The following is a 22,754-nucleotide window of genomic DNA, read 5'->3' as shown; positions in this document are numbered from 1 at the left end:
TCTTATCCAGTGTCCTGTGTGAATGTAAGTATGCTCTCTCTAATTCTCTCTCTCGGGGGACCTGAGCCCTAGGACCATGCCTCATGGCTAGATGGCATGTTTACTCCTTGCTGTCCCCAGTCCACCTGGCCGTGCTGCTGCTCCAGTTTCAACTGTTCTGCCTGCGGCTATGGAACCCTGACCTGTTCACCGGACATGCTGTTTTCAACTCTCTAGAGACAGCAGGAGCGGTAGAGATACTCTTAATGATCGGTTATGAAAAGCCAACTCACATTTATTCCTGAGGTGCTGACTTGTTGCACCCTCAACAACTACTGTGATTATTATTATTCGACCATGCTGGTCATTTATGAACATTTGAACATCTTGGCCATGTTCTGTTATAATCTCCAGCCGGCACAGTCAGAAGAGGACTGGCCACCCCTCATAGCCTGGTTCCTCTCTAGGTTTCTTCCCAGGTTTTGGCCTTTATAGGGAGTTTTTCCTAGCCACCGTGCTTCTACACCTGCAATGCTTCCTGTTTGGGGTTTTAGGCTGGGTTTCTGTACAGCACTTTGAGATATCAGCTGATGTAAGAAGGGCTATATAAATGAATATAAATATATATAAATACATTTGATTTGGTAGAGGGGGATTACTCGCTCGCAGTCGGATCCTTACAAGGCACCCTGACCTATGTCCCCAATATCTCCATCTCTTCTTTATGCGAATGACGGGGATTTGTTTCTTGTCAGGTGTCTGAAGTAAATCATTGAGGGTCCGACTCGAAAGAAAAACTATTCGTCCAGTACGAGGTGAGTAATCACCGAAGCTCTTTTACAGTCATAAGAGACGGCGGCTGAAATATTATGTACATTACAAGTGACAAATAACGCAAAGAAATCACACCCAATAGCACAATTGGTTAGGAGCCCATAAAACGGCAGCTATCTTCTCCGGCGCCATCAGGATTGAGCCAGTGGTCAAGTTCACATGTATCTTTAATCGGTAACTATGTATATCATAAGTCATACATTACACATATAAAATGAATCATAAACATGTCATTATAGCTACAACAAGCAATCTTTGAAATCGGAATGCTCTGAATACAATACATTTCACATTAAACAAGTCCAGTTAGTTCTGAGTATGTGACTGAGTCTCTTATTCACACACTCATTAAAGCTTAAGCCAATATGTCATGTATATGTTGTGCTTGTAGATGTGTAATGTAGTCTATGCTTGATGATATAGGCCTACAGTCCCGGGGTTTTATTTCTGGATCAAAAAGGGTCTTAGGTGGTTGACGTAGCAGCCGCCAGTCGTTGGCGCAGCTACATTTGAGACTCCCTCATCTTGGCATTGTATAATTTTGGGGGGGAATTTTTCAGCCAAATTTTTGCAATTCTACACATTTCTCCAAGGAACTTTTTTTTTGGTTTGTTGCTGTTTTAAAGAACATTTCTTGCAATTCTACACATTGGGAGTAGTTTCAGGAAACTAGGCCTATGTCACTCGTCACTACTTTACAGGAGAGGCAAATTTACTTCATCATAAATGTTTTAATCAGAAGGCCTTTTTTTGGCAGAAATGCCTTCTGGAACATGTGAACTTTCATGTGCCTTAATAACAGACTCGTATGCCATCTGTAAATACAAATACAATTGTTAAATTCTGAGCATAGTTGGTTTAGTCACGGAAAAAGACTGGAACTGTCCCGCTACGCATGATTGGCTGAGATAATGGATTGGATGGGCTGGACATGCCGAGAGATGAGTTCGGATTGTTCTGCCATGTAGCATGCTTCTGTCTTTAACATGAGCTGGTCAGTATGTATAGGTAATCCTTTCTAACGCAGATTTTTAAAGATATCACGAAGAACTGCAACAAAGAAGTTGACCGACTTATGAAATCAATGGAATGCCCAGTGGAAGCGGAGTATGATAGCTCTGGATAGCCTCTGGATTACATCTTTAAACTAAGTGCAACCATGCATGCCATCAGTGACAGAGAGGGAGAAGCGTTTATCAATGTACAGTCGTGGCCAAAAGTTTTGAGAATGACACACATTTATTTCCACAACATTTGCTGCTTCAGTGTCTTTAGATATTTTTGTCAGATGTTACTATGGAATACGGACGTACAATTACAAGCATTTCAAAAGTGTCAAAGGCTTTTACTGACATTTACATGAAGTTGATGCAAAGAGTCAATATTTGCAGTGTTGTCCCTTTTTTTCAAGACCTCTGCAATCTGCCCTGACATGCTGTCAATTAACTTCTGGGCCACATCCTGACTGATGGCAGCCCATTCTTGCATAATCAATGCTTGGAGTTTGACAGAATTTGTGGGGTTTTGTTTGTCCACCCGCCTCTTGAGGATTGACCACAAGTTCTCAATGGGATTAAGGTCTGGGGAGTTTCCTGGCCATGGACCCAAAATATCAATGTTTTGTTCCCCGAGCCAATTAGTTATCACTTTTGCCTTATGGCAAGGTGCTCCATCATGCTGTAAAAGGCATTGGGACGGCAGGGTAGCCTAGTGGTTAGAGCGGTGAACTAGTAACCGGAAGGTTGCGAGTTCAAACCCCCGAGCTGACAAGGTACAAATCTGTCGTTCTGCCCCTGAACAGGCAGTTAACCCACTGTTCCTAGGCCATCATTGAAAATAAGAATTTGTTCTTAACTGACTTGCCTGGTTAAATAAAGACAAAATATAAAAATGTTTGTCACCAAACTGTTCCTGAATAGTTGGGAGAAGTTGCACTCGTGTGTTGGTACCATTCTTTATTCATGGCTGTGTTCTTAGGCAAAATTGTGAGTGAGCCCACTCCCTTGTCTGAGAAGCAACCCCACACATGAATGGTCTCAGGATGCTTCACTGTTGGTATTACACAGTACTGATGGTAGCGCTCAGGTTTTTCCCGGATACCCCAAACAAGCGGAAAGGGGATTCATCAGAGAAAATTACTTTACCCCAGTCCTTAGCAGTCCAATCCCTGTACCTTTTGCAGAATATCAGTCTGTCTGATGTTTTGTTAACTAACGTTAAGTTAGTGATGTTTTTCCTGGAGAGAAGTGGCTTCTTTGCTGCCCTTCTTGACACCAGGCCATCCTCCAAAAGTCTTCGCCTCACTGTGCGTGCAGATGCACTCACACCTGCCTGCTGCCATTCCTGAGCAAGCTCTGTAGTGGTGGTGCGCCGATCCCGCAGCTGAATCAACTTTAGGAGACGGTCCTGGCGCTTGCTGAACTTTCTTGGGGACCCTGAAGCCTTCTTCGCAACAATTGAACCGCTCTCTTTGAAGTTCTGGATGATCCGGAAAATGGTTGATTTAGGTGCAATCTTACTGGCAGCAATATCCTTGCCTGTGAAGCCCTTTTGTGCAAAGCAATGATGACGGCACATGTTTCCTTGCAGGTAAACATGGTTAACAGAGGAAGAACAATGATTCCAAGCAACACCCTTCTTTTGAAGCTTCCAGTCTGTTATTCGAACTCAATCAGCATGACAGAGTGATCTCCAGCCTTGACCTCGTCAATACTCACACCTGTGTTAACGAGAGAAACACTGACATGATGTCAGTTGGTCCTTTTGTGGCAGGGCTGAAATGCAGTGGAAATGTTTCGGGGGGGGATTCAGTTCATTTGCATGGCAAAGAGGGACTTTGCAATTAATTGCAATTCATCAGATCACTCTTCATAACATTCTGGAGTATATGCAAATTGCCATCATACAAACTGAGGCAGCAGACTTTGTGAAAAATTCATATTTGTGTCATTCTCAAAACTTTTGGCTGTATTTTTTCTGTAGTTTAAAGATGTGCACTGAGAGTTGGGAAGCAAGTTCAAGGAGTCAGTGTTTTAATAAATAAACGAAACATAATACAAAACAAGAAACTTGAACAGCACACAGACATGAAACAGAAACAATAACGCCTGGGGAAGGAACTAAAGGGTGTGACATATATAGGGAAGGTAATCAAGGAGGTGATGGAGTCCAGGTGAGTGTCATAATATGCGTAACGATGGTGACAGGTGTACGCCATAACGAGCAGCCTGGTGACCTAGAGGCCGGAGAGGGAGCACACGTGACAGTAAGAGAGTGTATCTAGCTAGTTACATTTTCAGATATTATATGTTTCAAAACTTTGCATGATATGGTCATTATTTGAACTGGCTAGCCATCTAACTTAACAACAACAAGTTAACAAGCTAGAAACTAACCAAAACATTGTTTAGAACATTGCTTTTAGTTGCCTGGTTTGCTAGATTGATATTATTTATTAGATTTTTTTTTACCTCTTTTTCTCCCAAATTTAATGGTATAAAATTGGTAGTTACAGTCTTGTCCCATCATCCCATTGCTGCGACACAGCCTGGAATTGAACCAGGATATGTAGTGACCGCTGCACCACACAGGAGGCCCTAAATTAATTTTTAAACAGATGGGTTGGTTGGTGTTAAAATACACCAGTTATGCTATTTTTAGATAGATGTAGTATAAACCAACATTTAGTTTTCTAATCTTTGGTTGTTTAGCACATGGCCTCATGTGAATCTTTAAAGGGGCTAAGGCTTAATTAAGAGGGTGTGAACAAAGCTCAATGGGTGTAGACAAAGAAGAGCTCTCCAGTAGGTGTACCAAAACATTCAAGTCACATTTTCTCAAAAGTGGGGTTACAAGTGTATTAACTTTCAAAGCAGAATCACTTTCCCATTGTTCCTCATCTTCAGTGTATGAGCTTCCATGAGTCTCTACTTGTATCCTATGTCAAACAAATATATGAATTCTGCTTCATTCATTGTTTTTGGAATTTTCAATTCTTCCAGTCTAGCTTTTATTTTGGTGATTGTTAGTTCTTAAATATTATATTATTAAGAAATATATACTGAGTGTCAAAAAATTAAGAACACCTATAATAATAATATTGAGTTGCATCCCTTTTGCACCTCAGAACAGCCTCAATTCGTCGGGACATGGACTCTACAAGGTGTCAAAAGCGTTCCACAGGGATGCTGGCCCATGTCGACTCCAATGCTTCCCACAGTTGTGTCAAGTTGGCTGGATGTCCTTTGGGTGGTGGACCATTCTTGATACACGCGGGAAACTGTTGTGCGTGAAAAACCAAGCAGCGTTGAAGTTTTTGACACAAACTGGTGTGCCTATCACCAACTACCATACTCCTTTCAAAGGCACTTAAATATTTTGTCTTGCCCATTCATCTTCTGAATGGCACACACACACAATCCATGTCTCAGTTGTCTCAAGGATTAAAAATCCTTCTTTAACCTGTCTCCTCCCCTTCATCTACACTGGTTTGAAATGGATTTAACAAGTGACATCAATAAGGGATCATAGATCACATATTTTGTACACTCAGTGTACAGGTCCATTATGTTTTCTACATTTATATCTGAGTTTAGTTGTTTTAGTTTTCACTTTAATCATTTTTCCATCCCCCAAAAACTGTATACTAATAATTACACTGTTTGGATTTAGGTGACCCGGAAATGTAGTTTGCAGGCAGGATATGCACACAAAACAAGACATGGAGACACTGTCTCTACTTAGGCTAATGATCCCAGTGAGAATAAAATATGACCGAAGCGCTGGGTCGCCAACATCACATGAAACCAATTCCAACATGGAATGATATACAGCATAATAACACCCACAAAATGAGGTAACCTCTGTGGTGACATCTGTGGTGACATCTGTACATTCCAAACAGACATGCTTTTGTTGACTAGTACATGTACACCACCATTATTCACATTACAGCGAGCGCATGACAAATTGTGCGAATATGCCATTACCTGCTTTTCGTCATTGGCTCACTTCAGGGATTGTCAAAAAAGATCAAGGCAATCTTAAATCTCCACTGTAAACAAATGTTTCAACAGTGACAAAGTCATGATTGTTCATTCTCTATGGCACATTTCCTTTGCCACTCAGTGTGAAGTCAGAGGATAAATGGGTAGCTGACAGCGACCTTCTCAAGATTTCACCTGAGGTAACATTCTAACGTCCAATAACACCTTTTGTAGAGTGGACAAAATTAGCACAACCCAGTCTGAGTTTAAGTCCCTACTTGCATCCACAAGGCTATGTTATGAAACTCCACAGCAAGCTGAAAACAGTTCAGTAACCACATTTTGTTTTAATGAGTACTCAGAGCCACTGCAGGAAACCTTGATGTTTCCCTGGCTTAAAGTCCTACAATCGCAACGCTCCCTTTCTCAAATCACATCGCAGGACAAAACATAATCACCAATTAGTTTAAAAGTCAACATGAGGTTGTGTGAGGTTTGTCTCAGTCCACAAAACAAACTCTGGACAAATACATTTGTCTGGTTCACAAAATGCCACATCGCTGTCAAACTCATTTTTAGAAATGAAGGCCATTGATTTGCATTAGGACCATGTCCTAAGCAGCAGAGCATGCAGTTGGTAATTTCCCCAAATTGAATTGGGGGGGGGGGGACATTGGGTCTAATAGAGAGTGATCCAGTGAACCCAGACACGAAGACCTGCCAAGTATTCTAGGCTAGGCATGGACGGCTAATCCAATTCTCATGGTTAGAGAAGCAATGCCCACAGATTCAAGATAACTAAGCCCACATTTTCGGAAGAGAACAGAGTACATGAGCAAAAAGAGGACAGAATTTTTTGTTTCTATATAGTAGTAGCAGGACTTGCACTAATGGAGAAAGAGATCTCTGATGAAAGGGAAAGATGGTGATTATGCATGTTTGTGAGAAAGAAAAAAGAAAGGCACGTGTGTGTGTGTGTGTGTGTGTGTGTGTGTGTGTGTGTGTGTGTGTGTGTGTGTGTGTGTGTGTGTGTGTGTGTGTGTGTGTGTGTGTGTGTGTGTGTGTGTGCGTGCGTGTGTGTGTGCGTGTGTGTGTGTGTGCGTGCGTGCGTGCGTGCGTGCGTGCGTGCGTGCGTGCGTGCGTGCGTGCGTGCGTGCGTGCGTGCGTGCGTGCGTGCGTGCGTGCGTGTGTGTGTGTGTGTGTGTGTGTGTGTGTGTGTGTGTGTGTGTGTGTGTGTGTGTGTGTGTGTGAGTGCTGATACTCTGTCCAGACACTCAAATTAACCCAAGAGTGGGCGAGTTGCAGCATGCTCTGATCTTAGACTGGAGTGCATATGAGATGCGCTAGGAATCATAAATTACACACATTTCTTCCTGTAACATAGCCCAAATCAATCATTGTTTCATAAGCCAGAGTGTGTAGGGAGCATGCCTACAACGTAGGCCTCAAAGGAACGTCTGGTTAGCTGAAAAGATTTTCTCTACATTGCTATTACTTGTTTATGCTGGTTTTAAAGAGGAACTGCACCCGCTGATTTGGCCTCTTTGTTCCTTTTGGCTCCACAAGAAACACTGGCAGCCATTACGGAAGCCAAATGTGAGTCGGCCGAGGGGTGTGGTTTGATGTGGGTGTTAATTGGGTGTGCCCCCATTTTATTGTCACATGCACCAAATAGGTGCAGGGAAATGTGTTGTTTCTACAGGGTTTTTAATAACTTTCAAATGTAGAAACAGGCCCATGTAGAATAAACAACCCTTTCCATAATACCACAGAAGCAGTGGTCTACTAATATAACAATCTTTCCTCTTTCATTGTCATTCCCAGCCGATACGGATACGGTCTAGTGGTAATGGGGCTACCTTGGCAAACATGTCAAGAGTGGTCATACCTTCCTGTGTGGCGTCCCGTACACAACAGGAGTTCCCTGATCCTGGTGCAGAATACACAGGTTTTCTACCTCCCCATATTGACTGATACCTGATCCTGGTGCAGAATACACAGGGTTTCTCCCTCCCCATATTGACTGATACCTGATCCTGGTGCAGAATACACAGGGTTTCTCCCTCCCCATATTGACTGATACCTGATCCAGGGTTTCTCCCTCCCCATATTGACAGAATACACAGGGTTTCTCCCTCCCCATATTGACTGATACCTGATCCTGGTGCAGAATACACAGGGTTTCTCCCTCCCCATATTGACTGATACCTGATCCTGGTGCAGAATACACAGGGTTTCTCCCTCCCCATATTGACTGATACCTGATCCTGGTGCAGAATACACAGGGTTTCTACCTCCCCATATTGACTGATACCTGATCCTGGTGCAGAATACACAGGGTTTCTACCTCCCCATATTGACTGATACCTGATCCTGGTGCAGAATACACAGGTTTTCTACCTCCCCATATTGACTGATACCTGATCCTGGTGCAGAATACACAGGGTTTCTCCATCCCCATATTGACTGATACCTGATCCTGGTGCAGAATACACAGGGTTTCTCCCTCCCCATATTGACTGATACCTGATCCTGGTGCAGAATACACAGGGTTTCTCCCTCCCCATATTGACTGATACCTGATCCTGGTGCAGAATACACAGGGTTTCTCCCTCCCCATATTGACTGATACCTGATCCTGGTGCAGAATACACAGGGTTTCTCCCTCCCCATATTGACTGATACCTGATCCTGGTGCAGAATACACAGGGTTTCTCCCTCCCCATATTGAGAATACACAGGGTTTCTCCCTCCCCATATTGACCTGATACCTGATCCTGGTGCAGAATACACAGGGTTTCTCCCTCCCCATATTGACTGATACCTGATCCTGGTGCAGAATACACAGGGTTTCTCCCTCCCCATATTGACTGATACCTGATCCTGGTGCAGAATACACAGGGTTTCTCCCTCCCCATATTGACTGATACCTGATCCTGGTGCAGAATACACAGGGTTTTCTACCTCCCCATATTGACTGATACCTGATCCTGGTGCAGAATACACAGGTTTTCTCCCTCCCCATATTGACTGATACCTGATCCTGGTGCAGAATACACAGGGTTTCTCCCTCCCCATATTGACTGATACCTGATCCTGGTGCAGAATACACAGGGTTTCTCCCTCCCCATATTGACTGATACCTGATCCTGGTGCAGAATACACAGGGTTTCTCCCTCCCCATATTGACTGATACCTGATCCTGGTGCAGAATACACAGTTTCTCCCTCCCCATATTGACTGTTGATCCTGCAGAATACACCTCCCCCCATATTGACTGATACCTGATCCTGGTGCAGAATACACAGGGTTTCTACCTCCCCATATTGACTGATACCTGATCCTGGTGCAGAATACACAGGGTTTCTACCTCCCCATATTGACTGATACCTGATCCTGGTGCAGAATACACAGGGTTTCTACCTCCCCATATTGACTGATACCTGATCCTGGTGCAGAATACACAGGGTTTCTCCCTCCCCATATTGACTGATACCATTCAATTCAATAAAAAACTTGAAAAAAGACAATACAAGTACAAGTTGTGTCTAGTAAAACATTTATTCCAAATCTCTCTTCATTCAGAGACATCAGTAACAAGCCCGTCTGTCAGTCTGGACTTCAATCACATCATCTTGCAAGTCTCCATGTGCTGGCTCCATACATGTTTCTGGGAACACATACACACATAGTCACTGACCAATGGCAGTTCGGATAGGTGATATCTGACATACAAACAGGTAATATGTTGAAGTTCGAACAGGTCAGATCAAACCTACCCAATGATGGTCTCCCGATCAAACGCCTGAGGCTGCCGTCTGGCAAAAGTATCTCCAGTCCATCTGTAGAAATAGGCAGAATTGAGGCAGATTTCAGTGGCACATGGAGTGAAAAGGGTGTTGCTATTACTAGACATTTGTGCTGTATTGTATTATTAGTGATCACCTTATTGTGGATGTGTTGAGTGGTTGTGTTGAGCGCCAGATATCTCTGCATCTCATGCATCTGTGAACACACACATAGTCACTGTTCTATTACCTATGTGAGTTTGGGATAGGTGATATCTGACACACAAATATATACTACGTTGAAGTCTGTTCTCCATATCGACGCCCGTTGGTGAGCAGGCAAGATGTGAGGCTGGGGTGAGGTCTTTGCCAGCACCCCATTGATGGGCATGGCAGCTTAGATCAGGCCCTGGCCCCTCATCAAAGATACTGTTCGGTCACACACACACACACACACACACACACACACACACACACACACACACACACACACACACACACACACACACACACACACACACACACACACACACACACACACACACACACACACACACACACACACACACACACACACACACACACACACACACACACCTTTCTATTTCACTTCAGTTATCATAAAATGTAAAGTGAAATAGAAGGGTGAACACAGCAATCAAGTTGGTTCCACTCGGTTATGCTCTGGACATTATATGCATCTAAGTAGAAAATAAGCAACAAATAATGTCAGTTTCAATAAATTATGTTTCACAATTGGGTTATCAAACGTATCAATGTAATGAAGTGGGTTACCTTCTGTATTTGTACAAATGATGAGCCTGTGAAAGCTGTTGCTGCTGACAGCTGAATGTTGCTGGCCGGATACTTGCCAACATTCATAGGAATGCTCACAGCGAGGTCATGTCTGCATGTTGCTGCTGACAGCTGAATGTTGCTGGCCGGATACTTGCCAACATTCATAGGAATGCTCACAGCGAGGTCATGTCTGCATGTTGCTGCTGACAGCTGAATGTTGCTGGCCGGATACTTGCCAACATTCATAGGAATGCTCACAGCGAGGTCATGTCTGCATGTTGCTGCTGACAGCTGAATGTTGCTGGCCGGATACTTGCCAACATTCATAGGCCAACATTCATAGGAATGCTCACAGCGAGGTCATGTCTGCATGTTGCTGCTGACAGCTGAATGTTGCTGGCCGGATACTTGCCAACATTCATAGGAATGCTCACAGCGAGGTCATGTCTGCATGTTGCTGCTGACAGCTGAATGTTGCTGGTCGGATACTTGCCAACATTCATAGGAATGCTCACAGCGAGGTCATGTCTGCATGATGCTGATGACAGCCCACTTGCTGGACTTTTCGATGCTGCATTTTTGGCTGCAAACTAGATAGCTCTCGAACAACTGCAGCAGGCAATCTTATGAGGTGGTGTTGACTGAGAGAGCCTGTGACAGGGTGATATAATTGACTGCCAAGTGGCGAATTGCATTTTGTTCTAAAGAAATGACAAAGCTTTTTGCTCATGCACTTCACAACCAAAATGAAAACTAGCTGTATTTGTTTGGCTGGGGAATTAGCTTACTAGTTTATCAAGCTAGATATTTGTTTAATAGTACTTTTCACATAACACACATTACCTGTCGTCGTTGATGAAGCTATCTGTGTCATCAGGGCAGTAACTCGGGTTACTATCAGAGCCTTCATGATGGCGTGTCCTTTTCATAGTAATCGGGGGAGACTCTGGCAACAACGGAGGAGGTGTCAGAAGGATACTTGTGTCACATGACACAGTTTTTTTTAAACGTTTGACAAGCTGTGAAAATAGCAAGTGAACAGTGAATAAAATAATTTTTGGAGATTGCTAAACCATTTGAATCACATTGCTGGACATGTTATGATACTAGTGCTGAGCAATTCACGGAGTTGTAGTTTTCAACAGGCCAATATTCTACATAGTTTAGTGCAGAAAACGTGGTAATTAACTACAATGACGATAATCTATTGCGTGCCCACCTACTTGACTGGCCTGTGTGGAGCACTGAGACCCACAGAAATTGACAGAACAGAGAATGTGCAATCAAGAGGGATGGAAAGCAGTTCTATTCGCAAAGTATGTCTACCTGACACACATGATCCAAGTGATTGATAGTTGGTTTTCAGCAGTCATAGAAGTATGCCTTATTTACATTGAAGAGCTACTAAAATTGTGATTTTGTCAGATGGCATAGGGAGCAGCTCTATAGAGATGATATGATGACTTGGAATGAAACAATAAAGTCATCAAATTAAACAAATATTTAAGTAATGTGCAATATGAATAAATTATGGTTAATAAGTGATTTGCAGTAATGGGCAGTCACTACCATCATGGGACATTTATTCATTGTTTTATTCTGTGTTGTTACAGCTTTCAACCCACATAATGCATAGTGCATTTCATGTCAACAGTTCATGATAAATCATTTTTATTTATAATCAAACCGAAATGACCTCAAAAAGAACTAATCGCTCAGCACTATATGATACCCACCTTTGCTCCTTCTGGAAGGTCCCGGCATCTGTTCATGACCAGGGGATCAGTCTGGTACCCAGATTAGATTAAGGCCGGTGACACTGTTACAGTATGCAACCAACTGTCATATGTTTTGCTATGGCCCTGGGTTGGTTTGTTACTGCTAGTTAGTACATACAGAAGTTAGATGGTACCACCATAGTTGCATCCAATATTTATGTGTGCCCTAAACATGGGTTGCACTTCAGAGGCTAATGTGACTGTTGTCTAAATGACACTAATTTAGAGTGGCATGGTAATATGTTGACATGCTAAAGTTGGCAAATAATTAGTAGGAAACAACTTTGCCATATATGACCGACCGGCTCGATCTTATGTAGCAAAACTTGAAATTGTGTTTTTTACATTGGATAAAAGTAGAAACTCCGAGCTAGAAAATGGTATATCATACACTACAGTTGAGGAACAATGGGAAAGTAATTCTGCTTTGAAAATGGATAAACTTGTAACCTCACGTTTAAGAAAATTTCCCTTGAATGTTTTGGTAAACCTAGAAACCTAGAGAGCTTTCATTTTTCTACACCCATTCAGCATCGTTCACACCTTCTTACGCCTTAGCCCCACCCATCTCTTTAAATATTTACATGAGGCGATTTCAAGACTGAAAGGTGGTTTATACTATGTCTATCGACAGTTGTTGCAGTGATATCATGAACATTCTATTGTCGTCTGACGTCAAACTTGTCGTTGTCGTTATGAAAAAGTTTAAACACAATAATGACCGGCTGCATGACATCAGAAGCCCGGTAGTCCAAAATAGCATAACTAGTGTATTTTAACACCAATCAAACCACCTGTTTAAAAATAAAATGATATGTAAATCTAGTAAACCAGGCAACTAAAAGCAACTTTCTAAACAATATTTCGGTTAGTTTCTAGCTTGTTAGCAAGCTAATGTTAAGTTGGCTGGCTAGCTAGTGTATAATATCATAATATAGCTGACAACAAATTCACTTTACCTCATTTGTTTTCATTATTACTGGAAAATAAACTCACAACTAGATCATTATTAAAAAGATAATGGTGAGCCAATTACAGAAAATAGCTCACGGTTGTGAGTGTGATGAAATCACCGGAGAATTTTAGAACTTGGACTCTGTCTCGTTGGCCTAACATTATATCCTAATTTGACTTTAGTGCATGTTCTTCACATGATCTTTTCTGGTAAACACACACTATATCAAATGAAATCAAAGTTTATTTGTCAAAAGCACAGGATACAGAAGGTGTAGTGAAAAGTTTACTTGCATAGTGGAGTCTAGACACATAGCTAGCTAGCTCAACAATTATCCGAACTCATAACGTTACTACCCTGCATGAATCTGCAGGTAGCTAACCAAACAAGTTACATGTTAGCTATCTACTTAACATTAGGCTATAACTAGTAATGCAAATGGCTCAAATATGAATTATATTACTATCCAGATCATAAACGTAACGTTAGTTGACGAGTCAGCCAGCTAACGTTAGCTAGCTAGCTAAAAGTATGCTTTAACGTGAAATGAAAACTACTTTCTGACTAAATTAGAAACGTATAATATCTGAAAAGGTAGCTAGCTAGATTATCTTACCCGTATACATGGATGGACGCTTCTCCCTCTCTGTCACGGATCCCATGGTTGCCCTTAGTTTGAAGATGTAATCCGGAGATAGGTGTTTTATACAACAGCCTTCTGTGTGTTCTCTTTTCGATCCCTTTGCATATTTGCCATCAAACGCCAGCATTTTGCTATCATACTCTAATTCCACCGGGCATTCCACTGATTTCAAAACTTGGCCCTCCAGAAAGTGGAGAGCAACACTTTTGCAGTTCTACTACGTAATATCTTTCAAAAAAGCAGCGTTATAAAGGAATACCTACACATACTGACCAGCCCATGTTATAGACAGAAGCGTGCTACATGGCAGAAAAATCAGAACTCATCGCTCGGCATGTCCAGCCCTTCCATTATCTCAGCCAATCATGGCTAGAGGTAAGGATCCTTTATTTTTCTGTGGTTAAACCAATTAGGCTCATAATTGAACAATTTGATTCATATTTACAGATGGCATACAAGTTTGTTATTAAGGCATATAAAGTTCATTTCTGCCATAAAGCACATTTTGCTAAAAAAAACGTTTAAATTCAATTGGCTCTCCTGTGAAATTGTGACGTTTACACCTGGTTTCCTGAAACGAGTCACGTATTATGATGTTGTCAATTGACTTAAGAGAGCTAGCAATTACTGTTACTAGCAATGTGAGTAAAAAATAGCTAGCAATGCTAATGTTAGCTAACTAAAATATGGTGGTCCCTTCAATCTTAGTTACCTGGCTAAAGTTACACTGCATCTACAGTTAATCTGGCGACATCCCAATTAAAAAAAGTTTTTCCTATAAATGATTTGCGTACTTCTGAAATGTTCTCGTGTTTCTTAGACTAAGTTGTATTGAGGTAGGCTAATGTTAGCCAGCCAATTAGCTAGTTAGGGTAACTAGCATCTACTATGCTAGCGATAACGATGATCAAAATATAAATAACCTGATACATAACCAGCAGTCTATGACCTAGCTACCGGTATATTCACCAACGAACTCCAACCACATAGTCATTCGGCAGGGCATGCAAACCAGTTGGCTGTGCATCCTGCTGAAATCATGCATTGCATGGTCAGTCCGTATAGGGCTTTTCAGTCTAAAACGTCTGTGATCCTTTAAACGCGTTGGGGGCGATGAAACAGCAGAACCCCATTCAATGTTTTTTAGGGGTAGTCACTCTAATGTGCTTCAACGCCTGTCTTTATCATAAAATAGTTTAATTAACTTTTAGGTTTGCTTTTTAAAACAGAATTGTGGTACAAGCAGTCATGTGTATTTGTAACAGTACAACTTTAGACCGTCCCCTCGCCCATACCCGGGCGTGAACCTGGGACCCTCTGCACACATCAACAACGGTCACCCACGAAGCATCGTTACCCATCGCTCTACAAAAGCCGCGGCCCTTGCAGAGCAAGGGGAACCACTACTTCAAGGTCTCAGAGCAAGTGACGTCACCGATTGAAACACTATTTAGCGCGCACCACCGCTAACTAAGCTAGCTTTTCACATCCGTTACATATTCATGGAAGCCAAGGGAAGCCAGGCTACACCAAACATTTTTTTTAAATGATATATGAAAACATACAATTATTTATCTTCCGTCTCTCTGTGTTTCAGAATTGTCCTTCAATTCACAAGAAGCTGGAATGTATCTCACAGGAGAAAGCCTCAGAGTGAGCCAAACACCGCCCCTATGTCTCTCTACGTGTAGGCCATCTATCTGATGCTGTATGGTCCAAACGAGTATGACATTGTTACCGCCAGTAGCATTAAAGGCGAGGGAAGATGGCGAGCATCTGGCCTCCCTTGACAAAAAAAAAGTATTAAAAAATTCCAATCAGCATTGACCTAAACTGAGAGAGCTCAACTGTGAATGGTCCTGGCTCATGAAAGAAAAGTGTCGAGGGAAGCCAGCTTGGATTTGGCATCACTCCTATCAAATCCCATTGACAGCATAAGTAATTGACAGAAAAACTGAAATTGTTGCATCTTGTTGTGCTGTTGTCCTCTAGTGGTTAGCCATCTAGCTAAAATGGGCCCTTTCCTAAATTAGCCATGGATGGAGATAGGGATTTGGACATGTGGTTTTACTTAATTCTCCGTACTGGCCAAATACTATAATGATGATTCTGATCCAACCATTAATCAATACATTATTGTGCCCCTGGCCTGAGAGGATTGAAGTTCAATATGTAGCCAGATGTAGAAGGCTAATGTTAATTAGCTAACGTTGCCCATGAATGGAAGTTTGGCTAGCGAGTAAGAATTTTATCCAGGTAGCCTAGGACAACAAAAAATAAAAGCGTGTATTATATGATAGAGTGATAGACCAGAACATGAAAGAGAGGAGGATGTCAATTGCCATTTCTCTACAAGTAGAGTGAATCAACATGTTTTTCTTCTTGCACAAACGCACGCGCGCGCGCACAAACGCAGACACACACACACACACACACACACACACACACACACACACACACACACACACACACACACACACACACACACACACACACACACACACACACACACACACACACACACACACACACACACACACACACACACACACACACACAGAAATCAGAACCACGGACAGCCACATCATATTTAGCTTGTGTTGATATGACTAAATAGTTGTTGGTATCTTTTAGTTGTTACTGTATTAGACCAAGCAGAGGTGATTTCATGAATTTAAAATGTTGAAATGGGGCTGGAATAGTGGAGACAGCTCCTGTTTACTTTGCGACTGGTGGTAACTCGGCCTTTAGGCCTATACTGTATATAAAAGGTTGCAAGGCATATGAATTAACAGGTTAAAGAGCGAACAACAAATTATCACAACACATAGGCTTGGCTTCCCCAGTGATGTTACACATGCACTGCTACTGGTAACAGGTGCCTCAACTTTGAAAGAGTCCCATCTTAGTTCTTCAGATTGCAAATGTACCAATACAACACGCTCAAGTAATAAATAGCATGGGGCTCTCTGGGAAAACAATAAACAAGTTGCCAAAATTGACAATAAATTAACGAATGAATAACAAAAACTAGTGTCAACTGCTTCAGGAAAACTATTTCTCTAGAAGCCACGCAAACAATAACATGGTAACTACTGTCACAAGATATGAAATAGCATGAGATCAAAGAGCACAGCGCCTGAGGATGGTCTTTGGACAACTTCATGCAATGCCGTTGTATTTTTGCTACAAGCACAGCACAGAGCACTGATGGTGAAAACCTCAAGTCAAACCATGTGGTTAAAAGTTGAACGAGAAGACAGACAGAATCCAGCTAAGCCTGGTCTCATCTTGAGTATGCTGCCGTGACTCCTTTTTGTGGACAGAGGGGTTACAAAGAGTAGGGGTGCAAATCACACCAATGGGAACAAAGGGGCGAGTTGTCATGGCAACAATGCTGTCGGATAACATTTTGTGGATCTTTTAGTAGACAGCCAGCCAGTAATGGGCAATGTGGTGATTTAGGCGCAAACACCAGTCTTACCGTAATAAACATGCAACAGACTCCCTTTTCTAAGCAGATGCAAGTACCAGCAATAAAACTGATTTACAACTAGCACAATTAGTAGAGGTCTCATTGCAAGACAACAGGAACCACATCAAACGCATAGAAGAATGAAGAGAGGAGGTGGAAAGGACAAACTAAATATAAAAATATCTGCCATGCATATGGAGGTGCATATGAAAGGCTATTGCATTCAAATGAACACAGTTTCATTACCTGTGACTGATATCTTCATGGTGGCCTCAAGGGGCCGGTTGTTGTCCAGGTCTCTGCTCAGCCTTAAGTCCCCTGTGTCCTGGCTCAGGATGAGTAGACTCAGCTCGTTACCTTCCACAAAACTGTAGTGGAGTTTATCTGACACGTCTGGGTCCTGGGCTGGAACCTTCCCGATCACCCCAGCCGGAAAGCTGTTGGACCTGTTGGTGATGTAGTTGTTGAAGATGATCTCAAAGTCACGTAGGACAGGGGAATTGTCATTGACATCCAGCAGGCGGATGTGCACGATGGCGCGGCTGACTAATGGTGCAGAGGTTGCCTGGACAACGATTGTGTACTCCATCTTCGACTCGTAGTCTAAATCAGTAAGGGCGATAAGATCCCCATTGAAGATGTCTAATTGGAAGACCTCTGGGACGTTTCCTTCCACTATTTGGAACAGGATCTGCGCGTTTGTTCCCTCGTCGGGATCTGTAGCGGTGATGCGGGCTACGACAGAACCCACAGGACTGTTCTCCACCACACAGACGTACAGTTCGTCCTTTTCAAACACAGGAGCATTGTCGTTGATGTCCAGGATGGACACATGGACGTCCACGGCTGACTTAAGAGGCGGAACCCCCTTATCCACAGCAAAGGCCTTCAGGTTGTACACAGGCACATTCTCCCTGTCCAGTTTCCTGGCTGTTCTAATGATGCCAGAGTACGGCTCAATGATGAAGTCCCCCTCTCCATCATCCCCACCCTGAAAGGTGTAACTTAGCCTCCCATTAGACCCGGAGTCCCTGTCAGAGGCAGAAATCTGGAGGACGCTGGTGTACACAGCTGCGTCCTCAAACACGGTCCCCTGGTATATGTCCCTGAGGAAGTGTGGCACATTATCGTTAGCATCCAGGATGATGATCTCCACATATGTGGTGTCAGATTTCTGAGGGATGCCGTTGTCGCAGGCAATGATAGCCAGCGTGTAGGAGGCCTGATCCTCATAGTCGATTTCTATCTGCGTGGTTATGCCACCTGTGTCAGGGTTGATCTTGAACTGTGGCACGTTATCCTCCATGACGTAGCTGATGCGGGCGTTCTCTCCTGTGTCCTCATCTGTGGCACTGATTACCACCACGGTGGAGCCCACCGGTTGGTCCTCACTGATCATCACCTGGTAGTTGGCACTCTGGAACACGGGCCGGTGGGTGTTGGCATCGGTGACGTTGATAAAGACCTGCGCTGTGTCGTAGCGTGTGCCATCTGAGGCGGTCACCGTCAGGACATACTGGCGCTCCTGTTTGTAGTCCAGCAGCAGTGCCAGGGTGATAACTCCCCCAGCAGTCTGACTGGTGATGGCGAACCTGTTCCGCGTATTGCCGCTGGAGATCTGGTATGTTACCACACTGTTGGCGTCCCGATCTATGGCAGAGAGTGCTAGTACACTGGTACCCACCACAGCATCCTCATTAATTTTAAGGCTGTACATTCTCTGAGTGAAAGTGGGGACATTGTCATTCACGTCAAGCACCGTCACGCTGACACTGGCCGAGGAAGACATGGCAGGAACCCCATGATCCACTGCTTCTACGCCAAAAGTGTAAAAGTCAGTGGTCTCCCTGTCCAGCTCTACACTGACTGTAATCCACCCTGTGTTGTTGTTGATGATGAAGGGAAAGCCTGGAGCCATGTCTGTTAGTCTGTACTCCAAATGAGAGTTGTCACCGGAGTCTGCATCAATAGCCTGAATATGGATCACAGAATAACCAATAGCCACATTTTCCAATACTGTGGCTTGAAAGGGTGTGCTAACAAACATAGGGGCGTTATCGTTGACATCCACAACTTGCACTACAACTATCCCTGTGCCATTAATCAGAGGTGGCCTTCCCCCATCCTGTGCCTTTATTCTCAGATTGTATTCCCTGATGATCTCATAATCTAGAGGGTTGATTATTTCAATGTCACCTGTAGGGGAATGGATGTAGAACTGGCCCTTCACGTTGCCACTGACGATGCTGTAGTGGACTTTTGCATTGTTGCCCTCGTCTTTGTCTGTTGCCTTCACCTGGGCCACTTTGGTGTTCACTGCCACGCTCTCAAGCACCTGGACTACATACCTTTTCTCACTGAACTGGGGGTAGTTATCGTTCTCATCCTCCACAGAGATATACACTGTAGCCGTGGCACTGCGGGGACCTGGGTCTTTACCCTGGTCATTGGCCTCCACTATCAGCAGATACTGGGTCAAAGTTTCTCTGTCAGGCCGAACCCTAATCTTGACTAATCCATTTCTAGGGTCGATTTCAAAACCAGCATTATCTTCTTCCTCATTCACAATCTTATAGATCATGTTGGCATTTGATGGGGCATCCCCATCTGTGGCCCTTATAGTCAACACTTCAAAGCCTACCTCGACGTTCTCCCTAATGCTGACCCTGTACTCTGTCTGCTCAAACACAGGCCCATGATCATTAGTGTCACTAATAGTGACGGTGAGGTAAGCAGTGGCCGACCTTTTAGGGATGCCATTGTCTGTAGCAATAACTTTGAATACATGTGTATCCTTGACCTCCCTGTCTAAAGGCTGTAAAGTTGTGATGCTGCCGGTCTGCAAGTTGATTTGGAAATAATTATTGGATCTGCTATCGAACAGCGCTTCCATATCATATTCAACCTCACCAGCATCTCCATTGTCGGTATCCAGTGCTTTGAGCGTAATTACGCGAGTTCCCGCGGGTTCGTTCTCCGGGACAGACACCTGATAGTTGGGCAGTTGAAACTGTGGAGCGGTATTCACATTTCTCTTTTTGCGTTTGGTCAATGAATCCAGTCTCCCCAAATCCCTGTCTGTAAACATGGCATGACTACGTAGAGAATTAAATCGCAATTTTACACGGACAGTGGTGTAATTCCATAAATTTTGCACCCTGCAGAGTAAATCCAACTCGTTCCGCTCATTGTATTGCAGACAGTTTGGAGAAAAACTCCCGTTATCAAACACGGCTTTCCAGTTCCCTCCCGTACATGATAAACGATACGAGTGAGGTTGTCGAGTAAATAGTGGTAAATGTTCATAAATGTTCAAAAGCAAAATACTGGTAGAGACGCATGGCGAAGTCGCCACTTTTGAGAGAACGTTCATGTAAATCTCGGGCTTACCTTCGGCGCTCTTACTCCTATATTTAATTAAACAATTTTGCCCATGCACAAAAGTATTGAAGTTAATTAAAATAAAGTTTTCCGAGGTAATTGATTGGATCTGAATGTAAAGCGGCGCTGGGTTCTCCGGCAACTTCGCACAATTCACTTTTCCTGAGAAATATACAATTCCATGTTGTCTTTCAATATTGAAAATGTGCCTCACGTATTTAGGAGTTAAAGTCCTGTCTATTTGATAGATCCAACCCCGTCCAAGAGAGACATTTCCGAGCACTACTCCAGGCTGAAAATGATCAGAAACGTGTACATCAAAAAATGCAAACACTGGAATGTGTGATAGAAAACATATCCATAGCCAAATCATTTGTAATTCCATGGTTTAAAACGCATAAAAAAAATCATCGGTCAAGAACACCTATAAAGTCCACTGAAGTTTTTCCCGGGTGCTCGCTGTCCTGTCCCGTTCCATGACTAGTTCAAATGTTGCGGAGTGCAGTACAGCGTGCACATGAAATAGTTCAAAGTGGTCTCGCTCTTTCACTGCCCTTCCTCAGATAGCAACCCTTCTCCCAGGGGATTGTTTGTCAGTCAAAGGCAGATTCCCCAAATCTCAGTAGCTGACCACAATGTACCATGAAGTGATTCTGCAAAAAATCTCCAAAAACCCCTTATTTGCGCAAGTCTATTGTTTTTGGGGCGACTCAGACTTAGGTTTGCCAATTACATGAACATTTAAAGCTTGTCCTCATTGTATCAAAATCCCCACAAAATCCTCAGAAAATTTCAACTTCATTAAATGCTGACACCTAGTGGACAAACTTAACTATAGGAAATATCTATAATCCTGTGGCCTAAGTATCTATCCACTCCAAACGATCTAACTTTAGACATTATCATTTGATATAACTTTATACATTTGATCATTCTTGGTGCAGACTAGTAGATAGATCACACATATTTACCATCAGATGCTCTACCACATACACAAGGATACTTTAATATATCTCACATTTGACATGAGCACCTGAATTAACATTTTTTCAATAAACTTATACCAAGTATTTGGTAAGATGTACAAGTGTATAATACCTTATTATGAGAGCAGGAGAAAATCTCCTGGACTGTGTGTGTATGTCTGTTGGCAGGAGATGCTCTTCAGTTGAGGTCAAACTTCTGGGTGGCGAGACAATAGTGGACTATACCTTCTCTGATAGCAGTGAGCAGACAGGTCAACTCTCTGGCCGTTTTACCAGACCAGTAGTACATTTACAAGACTCGGCATTGCAATAACTTCAATGAAGAATGTTTATTTCAACATTTTAAATCATCACAAAGAGCAGCAAGATGGCAACAAACAAAATGTAAAAGGTACAGTGCCATTCTATTATATACATCAGATTGGTTTCTTGCATCGTATTTATATATCTCCTTTTCTAAAATCCTTGATCATCAACGACGAGTTGTACCCGTATACATGACACTAGTGTGTGGTATGGGCACAAGAGGGAGCAGGAAGGCTAGTTGAATCAATGTACATGTACAGAAAATATTCAAATGTAGCCCTACAATGATCTTTTTGAACAGGATAAATTGATCAGGAGTGCATCCTTTAAGGCGTTTATCTTCTTGTCTTCCCGACTCAGACTCTTTGATCAGGGGTGCATCCTTTAAGGCGTTTATCTTCTTGTCTTCCCGACTCAGACTCTTTGATCAGGAGTGCATCCTTTAAGGCGTTTATCTTCTTGTCTTCCCGACTCAGACTCTTTGATCAGGAGTGCATCCTTTAAGGCGTTTATCTTCTTGTCTTCCCGACTCAGACTCTTTGATCAGGGGTGCATCCTTTAAGGCGTTTATCTTCTTGTCTTCCCGACTCAGACTCTTTGATCAGGGGTGCATCCTTTAAGGCGTTTATCTTCTTGTCTTCCCGACTCAGACTCTTTGATCAGGGGTGCATCCTTTAAGGCGTTTATCTTCTTGTCTTCCCGACTCAGACTCTTTGATCAGGGGTGCATCCTTTAAGGCGTTTATCTTCTTGTCTTCCCGAACTCAGACTCTTTGATCAGGGGTGCATCCTTTAAGGCGTTTATCTTCTTGTCTTCCCGACTCAGACTCTTTGATCAGGGGTGCAT

The 22,754-nt window shown here is 43.0% G+C and overlaps 1 protein-coding gene across 1 annotated transcript in view; it reads right to left on the bottom strand.

The window, feature by feature from the left end:
• The window catches only part of LOC124039132 (cadherin EGF LAG seven-pass G-type receptor 1-like), an 88,092-nt gene extending 66,977 nt beyond the window's left edge, over positions 1 to 21,115 (bottom strand). The window contains 1 exon segment of the mRNA XM_046355020.1: positions 17,482 to 21,115. Within this exon segment, the coding sequence (XP_046210976.1) occupies positions 17,482 to 21,001 (3,520 nt within the window). The 5' untranslated portion in view covers positions 21,002 to 21,115.
• Between the last annotated feature and the right edge of the window lie 1,639 nt (positions 21,116 to 22,754).

The sequence above is a fragment of the Oncorhynchus gorbuscha genome, linkage group LG01 (genome assembly GCF_021184085.1).
Source record: "Oncorhynchus gorbuscha isolate QuinsamMale2020 ecotype Even-year linkage group LG01, OgorEven_v1.0, whole genome shotgun sequence".
Taxonomy (NCBI): domain Eukaryota; kingdom Metazoa; phylum Chordata; class Actinopteri; order Salmoniformes; family Salmonidae; genus Oncorhynchus; species Oncorhynchus gorbuscha.
Note: the sequence above shows the minus strand (reverse complement) of the source record. Positions and strands in the feature narration are given on the sequence as shown.